The 22,037-nt window shown below is 54.2% G+C and overlaps 1 protein-coding gene across 1 annotated transcript; it reads left to right on the plus strand.

Moving 5' to 3' along the window:
- Positions 1 to 3,482: 3,482 nt before the first annotated feature.
- LOC124965650 (uncharacterized) lies at positions 3,483 to 20,244 on the plus strand. The gene is made up of 4 exons (XM_047526747.1): positions 3,483 to 3,507; positions 14,586 to 14,732; positions 17,726 to 18,022; positions 18,940 to 20,244. The coding sequence occupies exons 2-4, from the start codon at positions 14,640 to 14,642 to the stop codon at positions 19,216 to 19,218; spliced, it is 669 nt and encodes a 222-aa protein (XP_047382703.1). The 5' UTR covers positions 3,483 to 3,507; positions 14,586 to 14,639; the 3' UTR covers positions 19,219 to 20,244.
- The last annotated feature ends 1,793 nt before the right edge of the window (positions 20,245 to 22,037 follow it).

The following is a 22,037-nucleotide window of genomic DNA, read 5'->3' on the forward strand; positions in this document are numbered from 1 at the left end:
AGAACGTGGTAGAAAGCTGCAGCTGCTAGGTGCCCGCAGCTCACACAGACCACGTTTTCACAAGCAGGGAGCCTGGGGAGCGGTCGGTGCCCGTTCTGTATCTGAGCGGCCTGGAGGCAGGATGCTATCTCCATTTCAGGGAGTGAGAACAGGTTGGAGAGGCAGCGTGGCGCGCCCCAGGCGACACAGCTGCAGGAGGCAGGGCGGCATGCTCACGCGGCTCCTGCCTCCTCCCGGGCTGCCCGCACATGCCCACCACCAGGGCAGCTGTGGCGCTGCCAGTACTGGGCATGGCCCTTCCACTTCCACCCAGGGTAAGAGCCTGTGACCTGGTCTCACGGCAGGCGGGGGCTGCGTTTCCAGCAGGTATTTTCAGGAATCGCGACTCCTACAAGGTCCTGCACAGAGGCAGGTGGTGTGGGGCGCAAGCTCCACATTCCCAGGACAGAGGGAGGAAGGCTGAGATGGTGAAGGGGAGCCAAGCATGCTGAAGACAGGAGGGCAGAGGGTCAGGGCGCCAGGAGATTGGCCTAGGCCTCCAGGCAGAGCCCCCGGGAACAGGGGCACGGTTGGGTCAAGGATGATAACGGGCTGGTGATGTGCAGGTGTGTGATGGTCTCACTCTGTTCTCCGGAGAGAAGTCACATGCCCAAGGCCACGGGGCAAGGCCCAGCTGCCCTAGACATCCTCTGGACTCCAGGAACTCAGTGGGAGTGACTGAGTTATGGCCATCTGCCATCTGGAGTGTCGTGTAGGCGGTCACAGAGCTTACAGAGCCATCCACTTGCTCGGCGGTACAAGCTGGCCCTTTGCGCAGATGGACAGAGAGCAGCAGAAAGCCAGCCCCCGCCTCCTCTGTTGGGTCTGGTCCTTTGATCTAGCCCTGCCCACTTGGATAGCTGTCTCTCCCTCGGGGCTCCCCAAGAGCCAGAAGACTGATACCACTCTGCATGTATAGACATCTGTGCCCAGCGAAGCCCTGTCCCAGCTGCCAGGGCACGGTGGCAGGGTGGGTAGTCAGCTCCACTCTGTTCTCCCCTTCTCCCTTAGCCATAGACTCCTGATTTTTAAGCTTTCATTCAGAACTGAATCCAACATCAGAGAAGGGACCTTAAACAGAGGGAGTCGTCATTATTTCTTCCTTCCTGCTGGCTGGAAAATGGGTGTAATGGCTGGAGCTCCAACAGCCACATGGGACCAAGAGGAGACGTTGAGTATGGGAGCCTGGCCTTCCCTGTGGTGTAGGGGGGAAAAAACCCTCTATCTCATTTTGAGGCTGCTTTAATTTTGTTTTCTTCTGATACTCATAACTAGTTTGGAAAAATACATAGATTATGCCACTGGTGTCACGTCCTCCCGAGGGCTTCTCATGAAACCCCTCCCTCTGGACTCTGCACGCTTCAGGCCCTGTCTCTCTCCTCCTCTCCCCTCCTCTTGTTCTCTCCACTCTCGTCCTTCCCCTTTTCTTTGTCCCGCCAGGTCCTTTCTTTCTCCAGGTCTTTGGGCTCCCTGTTCCCTCCACCTGAATATCCCACCCCAGGTCTCCACATGGCTGGCTCCTTCCTGACACCTGATGGCAGGACTCCAGTCCCCTGGACACTCCCTGCACCTGGCTCAGCCTAAAGCACCTCATGGATATGTTTGGGTGAGCTGTCTGCCGCCTCCCTGGCCCAGCCAGAGTCCTGGAAAGCCAGAGCCCAGGTGCCACTGACCTCGGTGTCTGCCGGGCACGGCCTAGCCACGTCCTCTTTGCCTCGCCTGCAGGCATGGCGCCCGGGCGTCCCTCAGCCCTGCCCACGCTCAGCAAACCACTAATGACAGGGGCCGCCTGGGCTCCTTATTCTTGGTCCCAACATTGACCGTTCACTCAGGCCACAAACCGCCAGCCCGAGAGCGTGGGAGTGAGGGCGGCCGGCTGGCAGGGCCGGTGGTCTGTGGCTTGGTGGAGAGACATCCTGTGGCCGGTTCTCCCTCGGGCATGGGCCTCCTGCTTCCCCCACGGCCCCGGTCAAGCTGGGCCTTAGCTCTTGGCCTTGGTCTGTTCGGGGAGCTGACCAGGCTGCCCACCGGGGCCAGGATGGACGCCATCTCCTCTGGGCAAAGCCCCCGCCAGTAATGCCCCTCCGGCCCAAGCACCAGGCTCTGAGAGGCCCTGTCTTCAACCTTCTGTCCCGAGACCCCTCCCCGCAGAGGTCCAGGAGGCTGAAGAGGGCCACCTCCATCTGGGACGCTTTCCCACCAGTCCCAGGCCATTGGGGAGCCAGAGCTGGGAGTTTCAGTGTTTTCCTAAAGAATGGGGGAAAGGGAGGCTCAGCCCAAGGGCCAAGAGTGGAAAGGGCCATTGAGGCTGACCACGGTCATGGCTTGGGGAGCGTTTTCTCATTATGGGTGGTGGTGCTAGGCAAGGTGGGGAAACTGGGACTCTCAGAGCTGAGATTTGAGCCCACGCCACCCGAGTCCACCAGAGCCAGGTGCCAGGAGCCACCTCTGGTCTTCGGAGAGGCTGAGCCCTTTTCTGTCTCCCTGGGGAACTGCAGCCCATCTCAGATCCAAGGTTGACCCCAGCTTTGCTCCCCTGAGGCAGGGGTTGGAGAGCGGTCAGCCTGTGCCCTTTGACCCTCATTGCTGTTCCATCCGAATACCACTGGCCTTTGCCTAGAGGGGCTTGCTTGTCCTGCTTCCAGCTGGATCTACAGATCCCAAACTTGGACACACATCAGAACCCCCACAGGGAGGGGAAGCACCTTGCAGGCCCAGCCTGGCCTCCCCACTGAGTCCTGGGTGCTGTGCTGTGGGTTGGAGCCCCCCGAGTCTGTTCAAGGCCGTCCTCCGCAGCCCTGAGGTCAGGACTGGGCCACGTTGGACCAGGGGACCTGGGCAGAGAAGTGCCTGTCCTTGAGCCACCTCCACGGGCAAGCCGTGCCCAGCACCTCACCCAGACCTGCCCAGCGACCCTCAGCGGGAGGCAGGGGCCGTCTGCTGCAGACAGCCAGGATTCAGAGGGGTGGTGAGTAAGGGACCTGGCTCAGAGTGCCACCTGCGGTTTTCTTGTTTGCCTGATCTTGAAGGAAGAGGATGAAAGAAGGACCCTGTTTGGAGGCCCAAGGGTGGCCAGGCAGGCTCGTGTGCTGCTGAGGTCATTGGAACAGTGATGACGGCCACTGTGACCAGAGCATCTCAGGGCCTATGTCGGCAGGTTGAGTGAGTGAGCAGTGTGGCCTGTGCCTGTGGCCAGGGAATGTGACCTTGGAAAGCAGTGACCCGGCAAGCTAAGTGCTAAGAACGCCACCGCAGAACGGCCAGTGAGGAGCCGGCACCTGACCTTCTCCAGGCCCGTCCCCCTCTGCCCTCTGGCCCCTGTTCTGACAGCTCGTCTGTTCCGGGCGCCGTCTGAACTCCGGGACCCTTCAGGCCTCCCCTCCCTGCGTGCCTCAACTCTGGATGCCTCCGCTTTTCACCAAGGCTGACAGGAAGGACTTGGGGATTCAGAGGTTCTACTGGAAGGAGGTACATATCTGGGAGGCCTAGGAGTCTCCTGGCTCAGGAGGACACAGTCCCCACGTAGGAGGCCAGGTGTGTCCTCGGGGCTGCTGCTCTGGAGGTGCCAGAGGATTCCATGGGGCACAGCGGCTCTGTTCAGGGCGGATCCCACCGAGAGCCAGGCCCTGAGGGTGACCCGCTGGCTTCTCTTGGGGCAGCAGCCTGTGGGCGTTGCCGATGCTGTTCTGAGGCCACAGTCTCTGGGGCAGTTCCCCAAAATGCCACATTTCCTGTCACCAGGTCAGATGGCGTCTCAGCTGACCAGGGGCCCAGCCCCACAGGCCCGTTGCTGGGCAGAGCCCTGGGCAGCCTGCAGTTGGGCTGGGCAGAGGGCATCTCAGGAGTCGATGAGAACCCTCCAACACAAAGGGGCATTTATGGGCCGGCGATGGCACGTCTCCATCTGAACCCAGGCAGGACAGAAATAGCCTTTCACGGGGCGCCAGGAGGGCTGGGCTCGCCTGTTCCGGAGGGTGTCAGTTTTCCAGCTCCGTCTCCAAGCTGGGCAACCTGTCCATGTTCACAAATGAGTGACTCACCCTGTCCTGGGCAGGGGACTCCCTGAAACGCCTTCTAGCTGAAACAGGGACGGAGAGACAGTGAGAGAGAGAGAGAACAAGAGAGGAAGAAACAGAGAAAGACACAGAGGCACAGATGGAGGAATAGAGGAAATTAGATAAAGACAGCCCAGAGGCAGGGAGAAACTTGGCGCAGGTGCGTCACCCTGGGGACACCTGCCCTGGTGGTTCCCCGTGACATGAATGCCATGACTTGTGGTTTCACCTGCCATCCAGGGACGCCACAATACAGCTTCATCTTCCTTTTCTCCGTGAGGGGAGAGCAGCCAACCTCACGCCCCAGGGGTGACTTTTGAGTCCCTGACGATCCCAGCCCTTCCTTCCCAACTGGGGCCTCTGTTATTCCTCCTGCCTGAAATGTCCTTCAAAATATGCAGATCAAAAAAGAATCAAGTCCCATTTGAAACCTTGTACGAGTCTGTTTTCTGTTGCCAATAGCCACTAAAGACGGGGTACGTCAGGAAGAAAAGAGGTTTATTTGAGCTCATGGTTCTGGTCCAAGGTGGAAGGCCCGCATCTTATGGTGATCCTCTTGCTGGCTGCGTCCCAAGGCAGGGCAGGACATCACGTGACAAGAGAGAGGTTGTCTCTCCTTCTTATAAAGCCACCGGTATTCAGTCATGGGGGTCCACCTAATTAATGCCTCACCATGGGGATTAACTTTCAACATAGGAAATCCTGAGGACACACTTATATCACATCCAATTCATAACACACCTACGCACAATTTTTATAATTTACATGCTAAAACCAATGCTGATAATGCTTTGGAGATGTGAAGAAGTAGCTTAGTTGTTAGTAAATTCAAAGACTTAGCTAATATAGATTTTCTTTTTTTCGAACGTGAAAGAGGGATGGAGTTAGGCAATATTAACATGGTGGGGTAGCTCCATAAATGTTATTGGGGATCTTTCTTCTCTGCTTTGCCCAGTCTGTAGCTTCTACTTTCAAAACAACCTCATGGTCCAAAATGGCTGCTGGAGAGCCAACTATCCCAGCAAGAAATAGGCATCAGGGATACAAGAGAGCTCATTTCCAGTGGTTGGTTCCCTGTGAAGGAGCTTTCCAGATGAGCCAATTAATTCTTACGTCTTATTGCTACCCCTTGCCCGAGGGTCAGCTGGGTGCATAGCCCCTCAGAATAAAATCAGGGCTCATTTTCTGCAACAGTGGGTGACCTGCATTACCTGCCCTAGAATGTCACCTAGGAATACAGCTGGTGGAGAGGTGCGTGACTAATTCCTTCTAGAAGGCAAATTTTCAAATACATTCCGACAGGGAGTAAGATGTTTGTTTCCTCTCCAACAGTCCTGTCTGTGACTTTATGTTTGGGAAGCCACTCAAAGAGATGGGGGAGGCACAGGCACCAGGGTACCCCTTGTCCCACGATGGTTGAGAATGACAATTCATGAACGACTTAAATTTCCAGCACTGGGGAAACAGGAGCACGCCATGCCTATCTACCTGTTGGGAGGGTCCCACTGTCCAGGCAGGTGCCGGTCACCGAGGATACTGTCCACCTAGAAGTGTTTACAGTGTGACTTTAGAGAAAAGACTGGGCAGCCAAACAGTGATTATCCCCAGCTGACCACACGTCTGGAAGCTTGGAGAACAGAGACACTGGGCAAGGTTTTCTTTGTAAACTCCGGAGCAGCTTGTTTTAAATACATATATGCTTAAATAAAATGTTCCTATTATAAAAATATGTTCATCGTAGAAAATTTAGAAAATGAAGGTAAGGTAAGAAAAAAATTCTTTTGTCCCCAAATGAAACAGGTCCCTATTTTGATAGCGTATCATCAGTGGTAATGAGCGTGGTGCCTGCAGGGGACTGTTTATGTCTGGCTCTTGCACCTGCAGTTTGGCTGGCCCAGGGTTGACCTTGGTGGACCAGAACCCCAGCTGCTTGTCAGTTTCACATCTGCTCTAAATGTGACCTTTATTCTCTTGGGACTGCCTTGTCCTCCTGTGTTCCTCCCATCCAGGGTGTCAGAAGCTCCTAGGACTGGGTGCAGTGACACAGGCCTGTCATCCCAGCAACCGGGGAGACTGAGGCAGGAGGATCTGAGTTCAAGGCCAGCCTCAGCAACTTAGTGAGACCTTGTCTTAAAACAAAACAAAAATAAAATAAAATAAAAATGGGTGGTGATGTAGCTCAGTGGTAGAATACTCCTGGGTTCAACCGGAATACCAAAAATTAATAAATAAATGAACAGGAAGAGGAGAAAATAAAGAAGCAGTAACTCCCAGAAAGGCAAGCACACATGTCTTCTGAGGGTGTCATCTTGGAACCAGGGGCTGACTGTTGCCACTTTCCACTGATAAGCAAGATGAGTGTGGGAGGAAGTGTCCTTCCCTGACTGTGGGAGGGGAGGGGAGAGGACACTCACTACCTGCAGCCAGACTAGCCCCATAATACCCATTTGTGCCTCTCCTGTGCTTTATTTGGAGGTGCGGAGGGATACCAGGGATTGAACTCAGGGGTACTCGACCACTGAGCCACATCCCCAGCCCTGTTTTGCATTTTATTTAGAGACAGGGTCTCACTGACGTGCTTAACACCTCACTTTTGCTGAGGCTGGCTTTGAACTTGTGATCCTTCTGCCTCAGCCTCCGGAGCCGCTGGGATTACAGGCATGGGCCAATGTGCCGGCCTCTCCTGTGCTTTCATATGAGAACATGTTACCCACTCAAGTTCATTACTCCTCCCTCCAGAAGGCCAGTGGCTCAAGGGCACGTTGTTAGGCCGGGCAAATGATTTATCAGGGAAAAAGATTTGTTTGAAAACCAGAGAAGATGGAGACTGTGGAAAAGGAAGACCATCTCAGGGGACCTGGGTATGCAGAGGGCTGGAGGGCCTGGAATGGTGGCCGTCTTAGCTACTCAGATATTTAGTCACCTGTGGGACGGCCGCAGGTGCAAGAGCAGAGTCAGTTTCTTTGACAAAAGTGAACTTTAAGGCCTGAAAATCCCTGCAGGCACCGGGTTTCGCCATGACCCCACCTCAGAGGAGATGTCCGCAGCAAAGCCACTGGAAACTTACAGTGGGTGGCTCAGCTGCGTGGCCTCCAAAATCGGTGGTTTTTGAAGTCAACTAAAAGCCTGTGAAGCTAGAAGGCTTACTTAGGTTTTCCCTCCGTTCCCGACACATCCTGTGCTGCTCAGAATCTTTTCATGTGTTCTTTTCATCTACTGACACCTTTCCAGGTCATGAAAATTCTCCTATAACAGGTTAACTGCATGCATTTCTATTAAATGGTCACATCACCATTTATTCAATGTGATGAAGCTTTCTTTTTCTTTTTCTTTTTTTTTTTTTTCGGTGCTGGGGATGGAACCCAGGGCCTCAAGCATGCTAGGCAAGGGCTCTACCACTGAGCCACACCCTTGCGCCTCCCCCTTCCCCTCCCCTCCCCCCTCCTCCTCTTGGGATTGAACCCAGGGGTGCGTTACCACCGAGCCACATTGAAGGGTTATGGAGAATAATATTCCTACCAGACAGCTCCCCAAGAAAAACGGAGGGACAGTGTGGCTCGGGAGGAGGGAGGAGAAATTGGCCAAACGTCAAACCTCTCCCAGGGCACCCTTTCCTGATAACAATGGGCCCTGAAGGAAGGGGGCAGATACTGAATGCTGGGCCCTGAACCTTCGCCTTCCCACATCGCAAATTAGTCCTAAATGGAGGCACAGCAAATATTCAAACTCTGGGAAACAAGGGATCCCAGAGAAAGAAAAGCTATGGGCAAGAATTGAGTTCTCATCCCCAGGATCTGGACTCCTATCTCCCCAGACAACAATGAGTTTCAACCTTTTTACAACCACCCTCCTAAATTAAAGTTTTAACCTGTGCAACACGCCCCTGAGGGTCAAACCTGCACGTACCACAGCTCCCAATGACTACGGCACTGTGCCCTATAAATCCAAAACCCCTCTGTAAATGAGGGCCATTTTCGCATCCGGAAAATGCACCCTGATAGCACTGAGTCCAGGGATGAATAAAGTCTTCTCTGGATCGAGGTCTGCTCCCCGTCCTTTTGCACTTACACACAACCCCAGCCCTTTTTTTTATTATTATTATTTTTTTATTTTGAGATGGGATCTCACTAAGTTGCTTAGAACCTCACTAAGTTGCTACGGCTGGCCTCCAACTTGTGATCCTCCTGCCTCAGGTTCTCTGAGATGCACTGAGATTACAGGTGTGGGCCAACACGCCCTGCTTTTTTTTGCTTCATCTAAAAACAATGACACAATGGTTATCCTGTCTTAGGAGCTAAATCTTTGCACACAACCTTGATGGTTTTGAGAACTAGCTTTTAAAAGTAGACTTACCCAGTGGGTGGCCAAGGATCCCCAGGCGTTCAGTGATCCTTGCTTTGTCTCCCCTCAAGGTAAATCAGGCTCCTCTGTGGGGACAACCAAGGGCGGCAGAGGTGGCGGTGTGACGTCAAAGGCACAGCCGTGAAGCGCACTGTGGCTTCTGCCTTCTCCTCCTGGGCCGCTCACTCCGGGGACAGCTGGCTACCAGGGCCTGAGTGAGCCTTGCGTCCCCAGGAGAGGCCCATGTGGGAGGAGCTGAGGCCCCAGCCATCAGCCGGCAGGACTTGCCCTGGACGCGGATCCTCAGCCGCAGTCGGGGCTTCAGATGAGACCGCCAGGCTGCAGCCCCCTGAGACCCCAGCCCCATCCATCTTGCCAAGTCTCTCCCGAATTCTCCATCCACAGAAACCGAGGCAACAAGCGATCACTTGTGTCAGCCACTAAGTTTTAGGGCGATCTGACACACAGTGAACAGCAACTAAAATGCCGAGGACTTTGGTGAAAAGAAGCCAAGTGCTGCTGCCCTATCGGATGGCCCCAGCATCCTGGTGGCCAGCACCGTCAGGTTCACTTCTCACTCGCGGTCCTCTGTGGTGGACCTCCCTGCCTGTCAGGCAAGTCCCAGCCACCCAGAGTATTGTCACACGGTACCAGGGTGCTTCCAGCTCCTGGTGTGGCGATCCCCCCAGTCTTAGGCTGGGGTTCTTCCTGGGACACTAGGAGCCCAGGGCCACTCTGCTGTCCCCCTAGCGGGCAGGGGGTGATCCAGTGCTTTCAGCAGATCCTTGCCACGCTCCAGATCCTCCAGGAGAGACAGGCCACAGTGTGAGGCTTGGGCCTCTGCTGCAGGGTGTCTGGTCAGCGGGCAACGGCTGCCAGCGTCACCGCTGAGGTGATTAAGGAGGAGAGGGGTCCCCAGAGGAGTGCTGGTCCTGGTGTAAAGGGTCCCGGGGTTCAGACAGGAAGCTGAGGCAGAGCACAGATGTTTTGCTGAAGTCTCGTGGCTGTGAGGGGCTGGGGTCCCCTTGGGGCAGGCCCGCGTTCTGACCTGTCACTCAGCACAGGCAGGACCCAATGTCGGGGCCTCCCTCCCTGCCTGGGTTTGCCACCCAGGATGCTAAGAAAGCAGAGAGAAGGAGCAAGAATGGAGCTCGGGAAGGCTTCGGAGAGGAGGGAAGGCCAGGGAGGGTGTGGAGAGAAGGGCAGGCAGGGGGGAGAGTCCAGTGCCCCTTCCTCAGCCGGGCTGCTGGCGGCCTCTGCGAGTGGAGCCCTTCAGGGCTGGCTGGGCGGGTATCACACGGGGCTCCTCTGGGCTGGGACTCATCCTCTTCCTCTCCCCCAGTGGCCACTGGACGTGGGTGTCCAGCTTCTCCACCGGGGTGGCAGTTTGCACTTCATTATGGAGCACATTGTCCCAGGTCGGCAGCCCTAACCACGGGTCACCTGGTGTCCAGGGCCCGGCGGCGGGGGACGCTCCTGGGATGAAGCACCTGCCTCCTGGGGGCCTTGGGGTCAGGCAGGAACGCCAGCGCTGGGGAGTCCAGCCTCGGCTCCTTTCCCTGCCTCCCGCTCCTGCCCCTGGGTGTGGTGAAGGACAGGGCGCTGTTACTGCCACCAGGGTCCCTTCCAGTCCTGCTCTAGACCCTGGGTGTCCCCAAGATGTTGGGACTGGGGTTGCAGAAGCTCTTTTCTCTGATAAAAAGTCGAGTTGCATTAGAAAAGAGCAGCGTTCTTTCTCTCGCTGTTTCTGGAGACCTGCTTTGGAAACGCCCACCAGTTCTGGGCTGAGATGATCATGGAGAGCTCCTTCCTCCTGGGCTCCAGGGACGGCCCCGCCGAGGGTGGAGGGGTTACCCGCTGCCCTGAGGTGGATTCCAGGAGCAACCCGAAGCCCCTGGTCCTGGAAATACGGAGGTGGGCGACAGGCTCGCCCTTCACCCAGGTCAGGGCATGAGGAAAACCCAAGAAGGCAGCAAGAGGGAACATTCTTATTTTTATATTTTTTGGTACCAGGGATTTAACCCGGGACACTTAACCACTGAGCCACATCCCTGCCCTTTTTATCTTTTATTTTGAGACAGGGTCTTGCTAAGTTGCACAGGGTCTCACTAAGTGGCTGAGGCTGACCTCAAACTTGGGATCCTCCTGCCTCAGCCTCCCAAGCCTCTGGGATTACAGGAGTGTGCCATTGCACCTGGCTAGGGGGGATTTTTTTTTTTTTTTTTCATTCTCATACTTTCCTCTTATTCTTCAGGTCTGACTTCCTTTGTTTTTTGATATATTTATAACAACTGATTTAAAATATTCATATAGTAGTTCCAATATCTACACCTCCTTGATGACAGTTACTACTGACTTTTTCTTCTGCATACGAGCCATGCTTTGGGGGGAATATTTTTAAGGTGGCATTATAACTTGTGCCATCAAATGTGTCACCCCCGCAACCTCAGGTGTCCAGCCTGACCTCGATGACCAGAGACAATGTCGCAGTCCTAGGTCCTCAGGGCTCATGCTTAAGGCTGACTGCCAGAGAAGGTGTATACGCCAAACATGTCCACCCTCTAGTAATGGACGGGGCTTCCTATCACAGAGACAGGGATTTCCCCCTGCCATCACTAGATCAGACCTGGGCAGCTGCTGTGTTGCTCAGTCTTGATGTTATCTAGGCCATGCCTCCAGATGCTCTTGACCCTGTCCTCAGGGTTGCTACCTCATGAGCACAACATGGCTGCCCCCGTTCCAGACACGTCTGAGTACAGCCAGGGAGAAATGGGGAGGAGCCCACAAGTCAGATTGCCCACTTTTCTTCTCAGAGCAAAAGACCCCTATTTCCCAGAAGACGACCCTTTAAGTCTCAAGGCGTGGCTGCAAGGGAGGCTGGGAAATATGGACCAATATCGGCCCAGTCCCGATCTGTCACCTGCGCTGAATATACTGTTCCCTGGGGCAGAGTCTGTCACAACATCCATTCTTTCCCTCTTGATTTTAGTAGCTGAATCCCCAATTTTTCTTGGACACATGGTAGCCCCCAAATAGAGGCTACGTCTCCCTGTCTCCTTTCTAGGCAGGCATAACCATGTGACTATTTTGTCTAATAAAATGTGAGAAGAAATGATGTGTATAATTTAAAAGGAAGGGGTGCACCCTGCACTTCCCCTTTCCTGTGCCTGCTGTCTGGGAGGGAAGAGGCAATGGCAGGGGTAGAGACAGCCATCTGGATAACTAGGAGGCAAGGCGGAGGGAACCTGGACTCTGATGACTTCTGGAAACCCATCACATCTTTATGTGAACAAGAAATTACTTCTCTATTGTTTCTCTTATTTTGGGATTTTTTTTGGGGGGGGCGGGCAGTACTGAGGATTGAACACAGGGCATTCTACTACTGATATACATCCCCAGCCCGTTTTTTAAAAACTTTTTTTAGTTGTCAATGGATTTTATTTTATTTATTTATATGTGGTGCTGAGAATCAAATCCAGTGCCTCACACATGCTAAGCAAGTACTCTACCACTGAGCCACAAGCCAGCCCCTCAGACCTTTTTAATTTAAATTTTTTTTGTGTTGTTTGTTTGTTTGACCCTGTTTTGAGACAGAGTCTTACCAAATTGCTGAGGCTGGCCTCGAACTTGAGATCCTCCTGCTTCAGCCTCCCAGGTTGCTGGAATTATAGGTGTGCACCACTGCACCCTGTTTACTCTGAGATCTTTGCCAGCGGCTTCAAATGATATTCTAATTTACAACCTCAACACAACCAGACTTTTGTTAGCAAGAAAGAGAAAAGGAGGGGGGGGGGGGGGCATTGATGCAGGAAGGCCTCTCCCCTGGTGTTCTGCTTAGTCAATGGAGTGAAATACTATCCCTGTTTCCTTGTCCTAGGATGCTATGGCTACTTCTCCTCTCCACACAAAACCTTCCTATTGTCTCTGAAAGAATGGGCCCCGCTGGCTTGTGGCTTCCAGTGGGGATGGCAGCCCTCAAACAGCAATGGATATTAATGTTGAATTATAAATGCACAATAAAGGCACTGATCTGGAAGGGTCAGGCACTCACAAATATTTAGACTTAAAGCGCTGAGTTCCCAGAGGGGTCCTCATCCCTCCCCAAGTCAATCCCTCCCTGCACCACTGATGTTACAACTGTTCTGGGTTTTTTTTTTTTTTTTTTTTTTTTTTCCTCACTATAGATTGATTTTGCCTCCTTGAGAATCCTAAGTAAGTGGAATGCTGTCTTCTGGGTCTGGCTTCTTTCACTCACTAAACGTTCTTGATGCTTCCCTGTTGCTCTTGGGCCTCAGCTGTTTTCCTCTTCACCCCTGAATGTGTTCCTTGGTTGGGGTGCATCAGTGTATTTATCCACTTACCTGGCAATGGGCTTTTGGATTGCCCCTGGCTCAGGCTGTTATGAACAAAGCTATTTAAAAACGCTCGTGTGTAAGGACTTGTGTAAACACGTATTGGTTTCTCCTGGGTAAATAGAGTGGAATTTCTGAGTTACGCAGTAAATGTATATTTAGTTTTATAAGAAACTGCCAGACTGTTTTCCAAAGTGACTGTATCATTTTATAACAGCAAGGAATGAATGTTCTGATTGCTCCATGTCCTCCCTAACTCTTGAAAATAGCCATCTTTTAAAATTTTAGCCATTAGAGTGGATTTGGAGCCAGATGCAATGGCACATGCATGTAATCCCAACAGCCTGGGAGGCTGAGGCAGGAGGATCAAAGCCAGCCTCAGCAACTTAGTGAGGGACTTAGCAACTCAGTAAGACCCTGTCTCTAAATAAAATATATATTTTTAAAAAGGGCTGGGCATGTGGCTCAGTGGTTGAGCACCCTTGGGTTCACTCCTCAGTACACCCCCCCCCCCAAAAAAAGAGAATGGATTTGGAGTGGCAAGACATCAAAGTGTTCATTAGTGCTTCTCTGATGACTAATGGTACTGAACACAATTGAATGTTCCTTAGTGTTCTTCCATCTTCTTTTGTGAAATGTCTGTTAGAGTCATTGACTCATTTTGAAATTCAGTTTATTCATCTTTTTCTCATTGAAGTTCTTTATATATTATGGATACATATGTATATATTTTATATATTTTATGATATGGGTGTCACAAATATTTTTCCACCTCTGTATCCTGTGTCTTATTTCCTCCCTCCCTCCCTCCCTTCCTTCCTTCCTTCCTTCCTTCCCTCCACTTCTTTCTTTCTTTCTGGAAACGGGGTCTCACTGCGTTGCCCAGGCTGCCCTTGAACCCCGGGGGGCAAGCGGTCCTCCAGTCCTGAGGACACAGGTGGCCGCCATGCCCAGCTGGTCTTTAATTTTCTTAATGGTGTTTTGATAAGCAGAGGCTTTAGATTTTATGAAGTCCAATTCAGCAGGTTTTATGGTTCTTTCTTCTGGCTCCTTCCAAGAACTCTGCGTTGCCCCTGCGGTCACCGTGCCAGCTGCTGCCTCGGGGCTCCAATGGCTCTGGATCCGCGCGGCGCTGGGCCCGGGTTCCCTTCCAGCGAGCGCGAGGCCGGCCTCGCCCAGCAGAGGGCGCCGCGGGCCGCGGGTGGGAACCGGGCTCCGCTTCCCGCCGCGGTCGGCCGTGCAGAGCGGGGCGGGGCAGGGCGCTGGGCGTCCGCGGTCCCGGGAGGCGCGTCACCTCGCGCCCGGGGCTGTGATCCGGCGCACGACCTGCCCGGTGGAGTCCGAGACCCGCCTGCAGGCCGCCCCTGCCGGACGCGGGGGCTCGGGGCGCCGGCTGAACTGGGGTCTGCTTACTGCTCTCCCGCCCGGCTCTGCCCGCGAGCGCGGCCCCGGAGCTGTCAGAGGTCACGAGTCCTCTTCGAGGCCTCCTGTAACCCTGTCGGGCCCGCTTTGTCTTCCCACACTGGCCACGTGTTAACGCACTCCGATTGAAGGACACCCTGCAGGCCCTTCCCGCCTCCCCACGCTGGAACTCTGTCCCCATCAGCCGCCGACCCCCTCCCCCACCGGGACAGTCCCTATTCTGCTCTCTGTTCCTGTGAACTTGGCCCCTCCAGGGACCTGAGGTCAGTGGAGCCACCCAATATGTCCTGCTGTGACTGGCTTCTTTTGCACAGTGTTGCGTCCTCGTGATTCCTCTGCCATGTGGCCTGTATCAGAATGTCCTTCTTTTTCAAAGGCTGAGCAACGCTCCGCGGTGTGGACAGACCACCTCTTATTTGCTCCTCTGCTGATGGACACCTGGGTCACATCCACCTCCTGGCTATTAGGAGCGATGCTGCTGGAAACGGGGGTGGACTGGACCCACCGTCTCAGTGAGCGGCAGGTAACCATAGGAGGCTGCAGCCTGCTGCCTGCTCAGGGCCGAGGGCAGGCTGGGATGGAACCTTCCAGAGCCTGCAGATGAGGAAGCAGTCATCTGCGTTGACCAGGGGGCCAGGAGGTGTCCTTGCTGTCCCCCTCAATTCCCCAGGCCCTTACGCCTCTTACCAATGTCCCTCCACTATAGTCAGCCACAAGCCTGCTCTTCCAAGTGCTCAGCATGAGGACCCTAGTCTAGGGCTCTGACCCTGGCTGGGAAGCAGGGGACGCCTGTCCCTGCCCACAGCACCCCCGTTGGCGGGAGGCAGCAGCCCTGGGTCGGGACCTCCCTGCTCATTGCTTGTCCCTCTGCTTACAGACATCTCTGGAGCCTTTTCCATTCTGGGCTGCCTTTCCGTTGGCATCCAGAGGGCTTTCCTGCCACCCAAACAGCAGATGGCCAGGAAATGAAGACTCACGCTAACGTCAGCCAGAGAAAAATCTCATGCAATTGGCAGAATATACGGTCAGAAAAGCATGTGGCCCAACACATGCCATCTTGTTTGGGCAACGCCTCTGCCAGCTGAGATATTTAGTGCGGGGACCACAGACCAGTGGCCAGTGATGGTCAGCGGAGAGGAGGCTTGCTGGGATTTGTTTTCTGGTCAGTTTCTCTTTCAGGCTCACAGGAGTCTCAGGGTTTCAGACCGGGGTTCAGCTCTCCCCAACCCTGGTCACAGCTTTGTGACCAGGTCCAGTGCTCAGCTGGAGCCCAGGGATGAACCAGGTCCTATGCTAGGGACTATATGTTTGTCGATCAGGGCCACTATTGGTGACACAAAACCGAAGTACCAGTTCCACACAAAATCAAAGAACCAGTTCTCAAACAAAACAGAGTTTTTTTTTTTTTTTTTAAATCAAAAATCTTGTCCTGGCTGGGGACATAGCTCAGTTGGTAGAGTGCCTGCCTCGCAAGCACAAGGCCCTGGGTTCAATCCCCAGCATCGCAAAAAAAAAAAAAAAAAAATCTTGTCCTGAATCAAGTAGTACAGACAGCTCTGGGGTGGCAGCTTCACATTCTAGGATTACAGTTTTGTCCTTTCCTCCGACTCTGCTATTCTCAACATGTAACCTCCACCTCATTCCTATTGCCCAAGATAGTTGCTTTTACTCCAGCCATCAAACTTGCATCCCAGCAAGCAGGAAGAAAGAAGGGGTCTAGAAGGGCATACTCCCACTCTGGGATATTTCTCAGCACTTTCTGGACATTTCCACTCATATCCCATAAATAAAACTTACCTTGGGCCTACCTAGCTACTAAAGAAACTGGGAGGTGTAGTTTCTATTCCAGGTAGCCACATTCTCAACTGAAGTTCAGAGTTGCCGTGCCTGAGGAGGACGAGAACGATTAGCGAAGGCACTTAGCCATCTCTGCCGCACAGACCTATTTTCAATAACCTCTAATAATTTTTAAAGCTTCAATCTTGCTCATGTATTTTTCTTATAGTTTAATCACACAGTATGAAATCCAAGTGGTGTAGGGTGAAAGCCCCACTCCGTTCCTGTCCTCGGAGTACCTAGTGTTACCAGAGGCTGTCCAGACCAGTTTGATTGGTTTATTTCAGTGCTTGGAGTCACCCTGAGGGCACTCTTATCACTGAGCTACATCCCCAGACCTTTTGTTTTTTTAATTTTTTTTACTTTGAGACAGGGTTTCACTAAGTTGCTGAGGCTGGCCTCAAACTTGCAATCCTCCTGCCTCAGCCTCCCAGAGTTGCTGGGATTACAGGTGTCCATCACCACACCTGGGTAGAACAGAGTTTTTTGTTTGTTTGTTTGTTTTGTTTTGTTTTTTTGTACTGGGGATCGAACCCAGGGATGATTTACCTCTGAGTCACATCCCAGACCTTTTCATTTTTTATTTTGAAATGTGTCTCACTAAGTTGCTTAGGACCTCGCTTAATTGCTGAGGCTGGCTTTTGAACTTGCAGTCCTCCTGCCTCAGCCTCCTGAGTCACTGGGATTACAGGTGTGCGCCAAGGCGCCTGGTTAGATCGGTGGTTCTTAAATTCAGTCCTGGATCTAGCAGCACTAGCATTGTTGACAGCATGTCAGAAATGCAACTCTGGCCCCTATCCAGACCCTCAGATCCAGAAGGTCTAAGAAGAGAACAGTGGTCTGTGTTCACAAAGTTCCCCCAGGGGCTCTGACACCTGCTGAGGTCTGAGAGCCTGATTTGTGCAGGGTCAGGCCAATCCACCTGTCTGTTGGTCTCTCAGTCCCCCATCACGGAGAGGAAACACACTCTTCATGCTGCCTGTGCCCAACTGTTGCACTAAGAGTTTTATTCTCCCCCTCCCCCTCCTCCCCCTCCCTTTCCTTCCCTCCCCTTCTCTCTCCTCCTCCATGTCCTCTCCCTCCCCTCCCCTCCCCCTCCTCTTCCCCTCTTCCTTCACCCAGGGCTTTGCTCTCGGTAGCCAAGCCCTTCACCACTGGGCTAGATGGCCAGCCCTCTCCTTCCTTGCAGAAGAGCTGCATTGAGACAGAATTCACATACTGCACAATCATCCGCGTAAAGTGCACAGTTCAATGGGGTTTGGCGTCTTCACAGAGCTGTGTGTCTATCACCACCATTTTGAGAATTTTCAGCATTCCTTTTAATTAAAAAAAATTTTTTTGGTACCAGGGATGGAGCCCAGGGAAGCTTAACCACTAAGCCACATCCCCAACCCTTTTTATTTTTTATTTTGGGACAGGGGCTCACTGAGTTGCTGAGGCTGGCTCTGAATTTGCGGTCCTCATACCTCAGCCTCCCTAGTCCTCATACCTCAGCCTCCCTAGCCTCTGGAATTACAGGCCTGGCTTTCTTTTTTTAAAAAAAATTTTGAAGAACAGTATTAAGTGACTGTACAAATTCTAAGAAGACCTTCCGGCCACACGTGACCCACTCCTCAGTCCCCTACCCCCCCCCCAGGTAACCCCTCTGACTTCTGAACGTGTGTCCTTGTTTCCTTCCAGAGTCTCTGCGGATGTGAACACGGGCTCTCTCCCCGTGCACAGACCAGGAGGCCCTCTCAGCCCACCTCTGCTTCTTCGCTCTTCCGTCCGTACCCAGGTCCACCCTGCAGGCCCCGGGGTCCCACGGAACAGCAGGAGCAGGGCCGTGAAGCTCCCAGCTTCCTGAGAGCAGTGAGCTCTGGGTTGCCGGCTTGGGGAGGGCAACGTCCCTCCTCCCACACTCCCCTGTCCCCAGACCCCAGACCCCAGGGCCTGGCCCAGTCTCCTGAAGACGTTTGCCAGCTGAGTCTCTCCGAGGTACAAGCTCACAGGGGGGCCTCGGTCTGTGTTTCCTGGGCCATGGGCTACTGGGCCACCTCCTGGCAGTGACTCCCTCTGTCCCGGCTGATAACTTTACCTCCCTGAGTCTCGGTTTCCTCCTGTGGAACAGGGATGGGACTGTCCAGTGCTAAGGACACAGGGTGGCAGGTGCTGCTCCCAGGGCCTGCAATGCCCCCGGCCACCAGCAGGGGCCGCAGCGCACCAGGCTCAGATCAGGTCTGTCCAGTGGGAACCCAAGGAGGTGACCAGGGGCTGGAGGGTGGGTGGATTTGGTCAAAGAAAAAGCAAATAAGATGGACTTCCTCGAAATTAAACACTTTGGAAAAGACAACAGACAGAATAGGAGAAAATATCTGCAAATATCAGGGATTAATATGCAGAATCTGTAAGAAACTCAAAACCAAACAGACATGAACAACCCCACTCAAGAATTGGGCAAAGGATCTGCACAGACAGTTCTCCAAAGATACGCCAACCCAGAACAGGCCATGAAAAGACGCTCAGCATCCTCTGTCATAGAGAATGCAGTTCAGCACACAGTGACACCCACCGGATGACTAGAGTTAAAAAATAAACAGACTAGAAGCTTTAAAGAGGCGAATAGCAAGTGCCGGGAAGAGTATAGAGAATTAAAAGCCCTGTTCCTGCTGCAGGAGGTGAGACAGTGCAGCCATGTGAAGCAGTTTGGAGGTTCCTCAAACCACTGGCCACAGGACAACCCTCACACCTAGTGATTCCCCTGAGGCAGCCACGAACACACCGTTCAGAAGCCATGTTACATGCCTGTATGCCAGAGACCAGGGAGACTGAGGTGGGAGGATCGCAGAGTTGAGGCCAACCTCTACACCTGACCAGCTCTCTGGCCAACTCTGGCTCTCATTCCCTTCACCCAGGTTCTCTCGGGGTCAAATGTGAAGGAAGTTTGCAACCAGAGGAGGGCAGCGTGTCGGATGGCAGCTGAGGGGCCAGGCTGGGGGAGGGCTGAGCCCCGACCCAGGACCGCGACAGGGGACAGTCACATGAACAGCCTCGGCCTCCACACTAAGGCTCCTCAGGGCAACTGCTTGCCAGGCCTGGGGAGGGGCCTCCTGCATCGTTGGAGTCAGGACCCCAGAGTGACTTTTCTGGGTCACACGCAACACGGGCACATTTTCAAATCAACTCCAAAGTGACAAAGAGCATTGAAGGGAAAATTGACACGTTCGGCTGAATAACAAATAAGTGCCCTGTCCCAGCCTGCCCTGCTGCAGGATGGCCCAAGGCCTGACCCTGTCCGAGGCTTTGCAGATCGGTCCTGTCGGTGGCTGGACTGCCCCGGGACAGGCTGAGGCCCCTCAGGTCCAGCCCCAAGGACCCCCTCCCTGAGGAGAGCGCTCCCCAGCCGAGTAGCAAGTAGCAAGCTGCCAAAACGTCTCCTTGGTTCTTGCAGGTGTTTGGAGTTCAGGTGAGCTGCCTTCTCCTCCGTGAGGACAGTTCATCTCTCGGGGCAGGAACAAGGGCTCGGAGAGGCTGCCCAGGGTCCCGCAGCTGACCACCCGGGGCCAGCTTTCTGTTTTCCTCCTGAGTATGTTGTCTTCTCCCCTTTCTTCCTCCTTCTTGTCTCCCTGTCCTTTCAAGCCAACTGTACATTCCTACAACCTCCTGTCCTTCCCACCTTGTCCATGGGGGAGGGTCATGGAGGGGTCAGTGGCCTCCAAAGTTCACTGGCAGGGCCTCCTGTTTGAGGGAGACATGGGGCGTGGGTTGGGGCCTGGTCTCCTGATGCCCTCTGTGAACTCCACGGCGGTGATTGGCAGGTCGGGCTGTGGCAGGGACCCAGCCTCCGCTGGGGGTCAGATCCCACTTCATGCTTCTCCTAGTGACTGAACCCAGAACAGCCCTGGAGGCAGGGTGCCGGGGCCTTGTTCAGTGCTGTGTCCACTCCCTTCCCAGCTCAGGATGACCACTCAGCAGGACCCGGGTTTGTGAAGGAATTAGAGAATACCCTTGTAAAAGATGCACGCCAGGCAGGAGGGCAAGAGGGGAACCTGTCCAAACATGCAGGCTGGTGTGCCTAGCAGCTCAACTCACAAGAGCCAAGCTGCAGAGCCAGCTGAGGTGCCTCCCACAGACGAATGGATGAAGAAAATGTGGTACACACACACAATGGAATATTACTCAGCCATAAAGAAGAATGGAATGATGGGATTTGCTGGTAAATGGATGGAACTGGAGACTATCATGCTAAGTGAAATAAACCAATCCCAAAAACCAAAGGCCGAATGTTCCCTCTGATATGAGGATGCTGACTCCTGACAGGGGTGGGTGGGGAGGGGAAGTTCATTGGATTAGACAAAAGGGAATGAAGGAAAAGGAGGGGGGTGGGAAGAGGAAAGACAGTAGAATGAGTTGGACAGAACTTTCCTGAGTTCACATATGAATACGCCACAGAGAATCTCACCATTGTGCCCGTTCATAGGACTGGGATCCTAAATAGAATGAGATGTAGGCCGTGTGTACACATTTGTCAAAACACTCTCGACTGTCATGTTGAACGGCGGGGACAAAGTTTTAAAAGCATGGTGGCTGGCACACTGGGTTGGAGGGTTCCCGTTCTCTGAACACACACTTTAACGGGGACGAGGATGTCTTGCAGCTGTCGTCCGAGGTGGCAGAGATGAGCTGGTGAACAGGGAACCCCTGGTGCTGCCCTTGGGCTGTGGTTGTCTCCTCCATGTGGGGTGATCAAGCCTCCCCACCTTGCCCCTGCCCGCCCACCGCCTGCTCCCTTGGGACTCCAGAGGGAATGTGGGTGCAGGTGCTTTGTGAATGGCATTTTGGGGCACCCCTGAACCAGGTGCTTCTGTGAGCCCCAAGGCATCTGAGAACCCCGGGCCCCAGTTAGAGCTGTTCACAGTCACTGGGCCCTGGGGCAGGAGGACCTCTGGCCTCTCTCACTGGTGCTGGGCCCGGAGGCCCTGGGGGGAGGCGAGTGCAGGCTGGGGTCCCTGACGATCCCAACCTGAAGACAGGCCTCCTGGAGGTGCCTGGTGACTGTGGGGTGTGGCTGCAGCCCCCAAGGACGCAGGCCTGGGCCATCCCAGCCCCCTCCACTCCCCATGGCCCAGGGCACAGCAGGGAGGTGCCAACCCTGTCCCAGGCATAGGGTAGGAGGACTCAGGGGTTTGGGATCCTGGCTCCAAGGAGGTCCAGCAGCTGATCCCGTTGTGACCCAGCCTGAGCTGCTGGCTCTAGGCCCTGCAGATGTCCACTGAGTTCCCAGTGACCTCGTGGGGCTGGCGGCTCCCAGACGCCATCTGCAACGGAAACTGAGGCCAGAGAAGGGGCCTCGGCCATGTCCTCGCCCCGGGGAATCTGCTCTGCAGGCAGGTGTGCCTGGTTGGTTCTCGGGAGAACTGGAGGCTAGGTTGTCAGGCCTGGGCCCATGTCCAGTGGCCACCCCTGGTCCTGTCTTGGGCTCAGAGGCCACCTCACAGTCAGCTGGGACGCCACTCAGGGGAGCCCCAGGAAGACTCGCTGGGCACAACTGACCTGCTGCAGGCTCAAGCCCTGCCGGGCAGAGGTGCCCAGGGTCAGATAGGCATGCTGCCTATGGTCAGTGCTGGGTGGGGCAACACAGGCCCAGGGTGACTGCAGGCAGGGTTTCGAGCACAGGGAAGTTGAGAGAGCCCCACGGGGACCTTTCCTGTCTGTGGAGGTGACTTTTGAGCCCACAGCAGGGACTTCAGGAGCAGGGAGGGAGATGGGTCCGGGGTCCAGCGTTCAGCCACCCAGCCCCTCCCTGGGCACCTGCAGGGATGAGACACCAGGGGTGGGAAAGGGGCACAGGAGCAGCCACGTGCACCCAGAACCTCACCTTCCCCTCAGTCAGCAGCCAAGACAGGAGAGACCTCCAAGGACCTCCCAGCCAGCACTGCTGGACTCAAGCTCTTGCTGCAGCCTGTGAAGAGCGGGGAGGGCCACTCCCACCGCACACAGCTGGAACTGGCCG

Source organism: Sciurus carolinensis, chromosome 15 (genome assembly GCF_902686445.1).
Source record: "Sciurus carolinensis chromosome 15, mSciCar1.2, whole genome shotgun sequence".
NCBI lineage: Eukaryota > Metazoa > Chordata > Mammalia > Rodentia > Sciuridae > Sciurus > Sciurus carolinensis.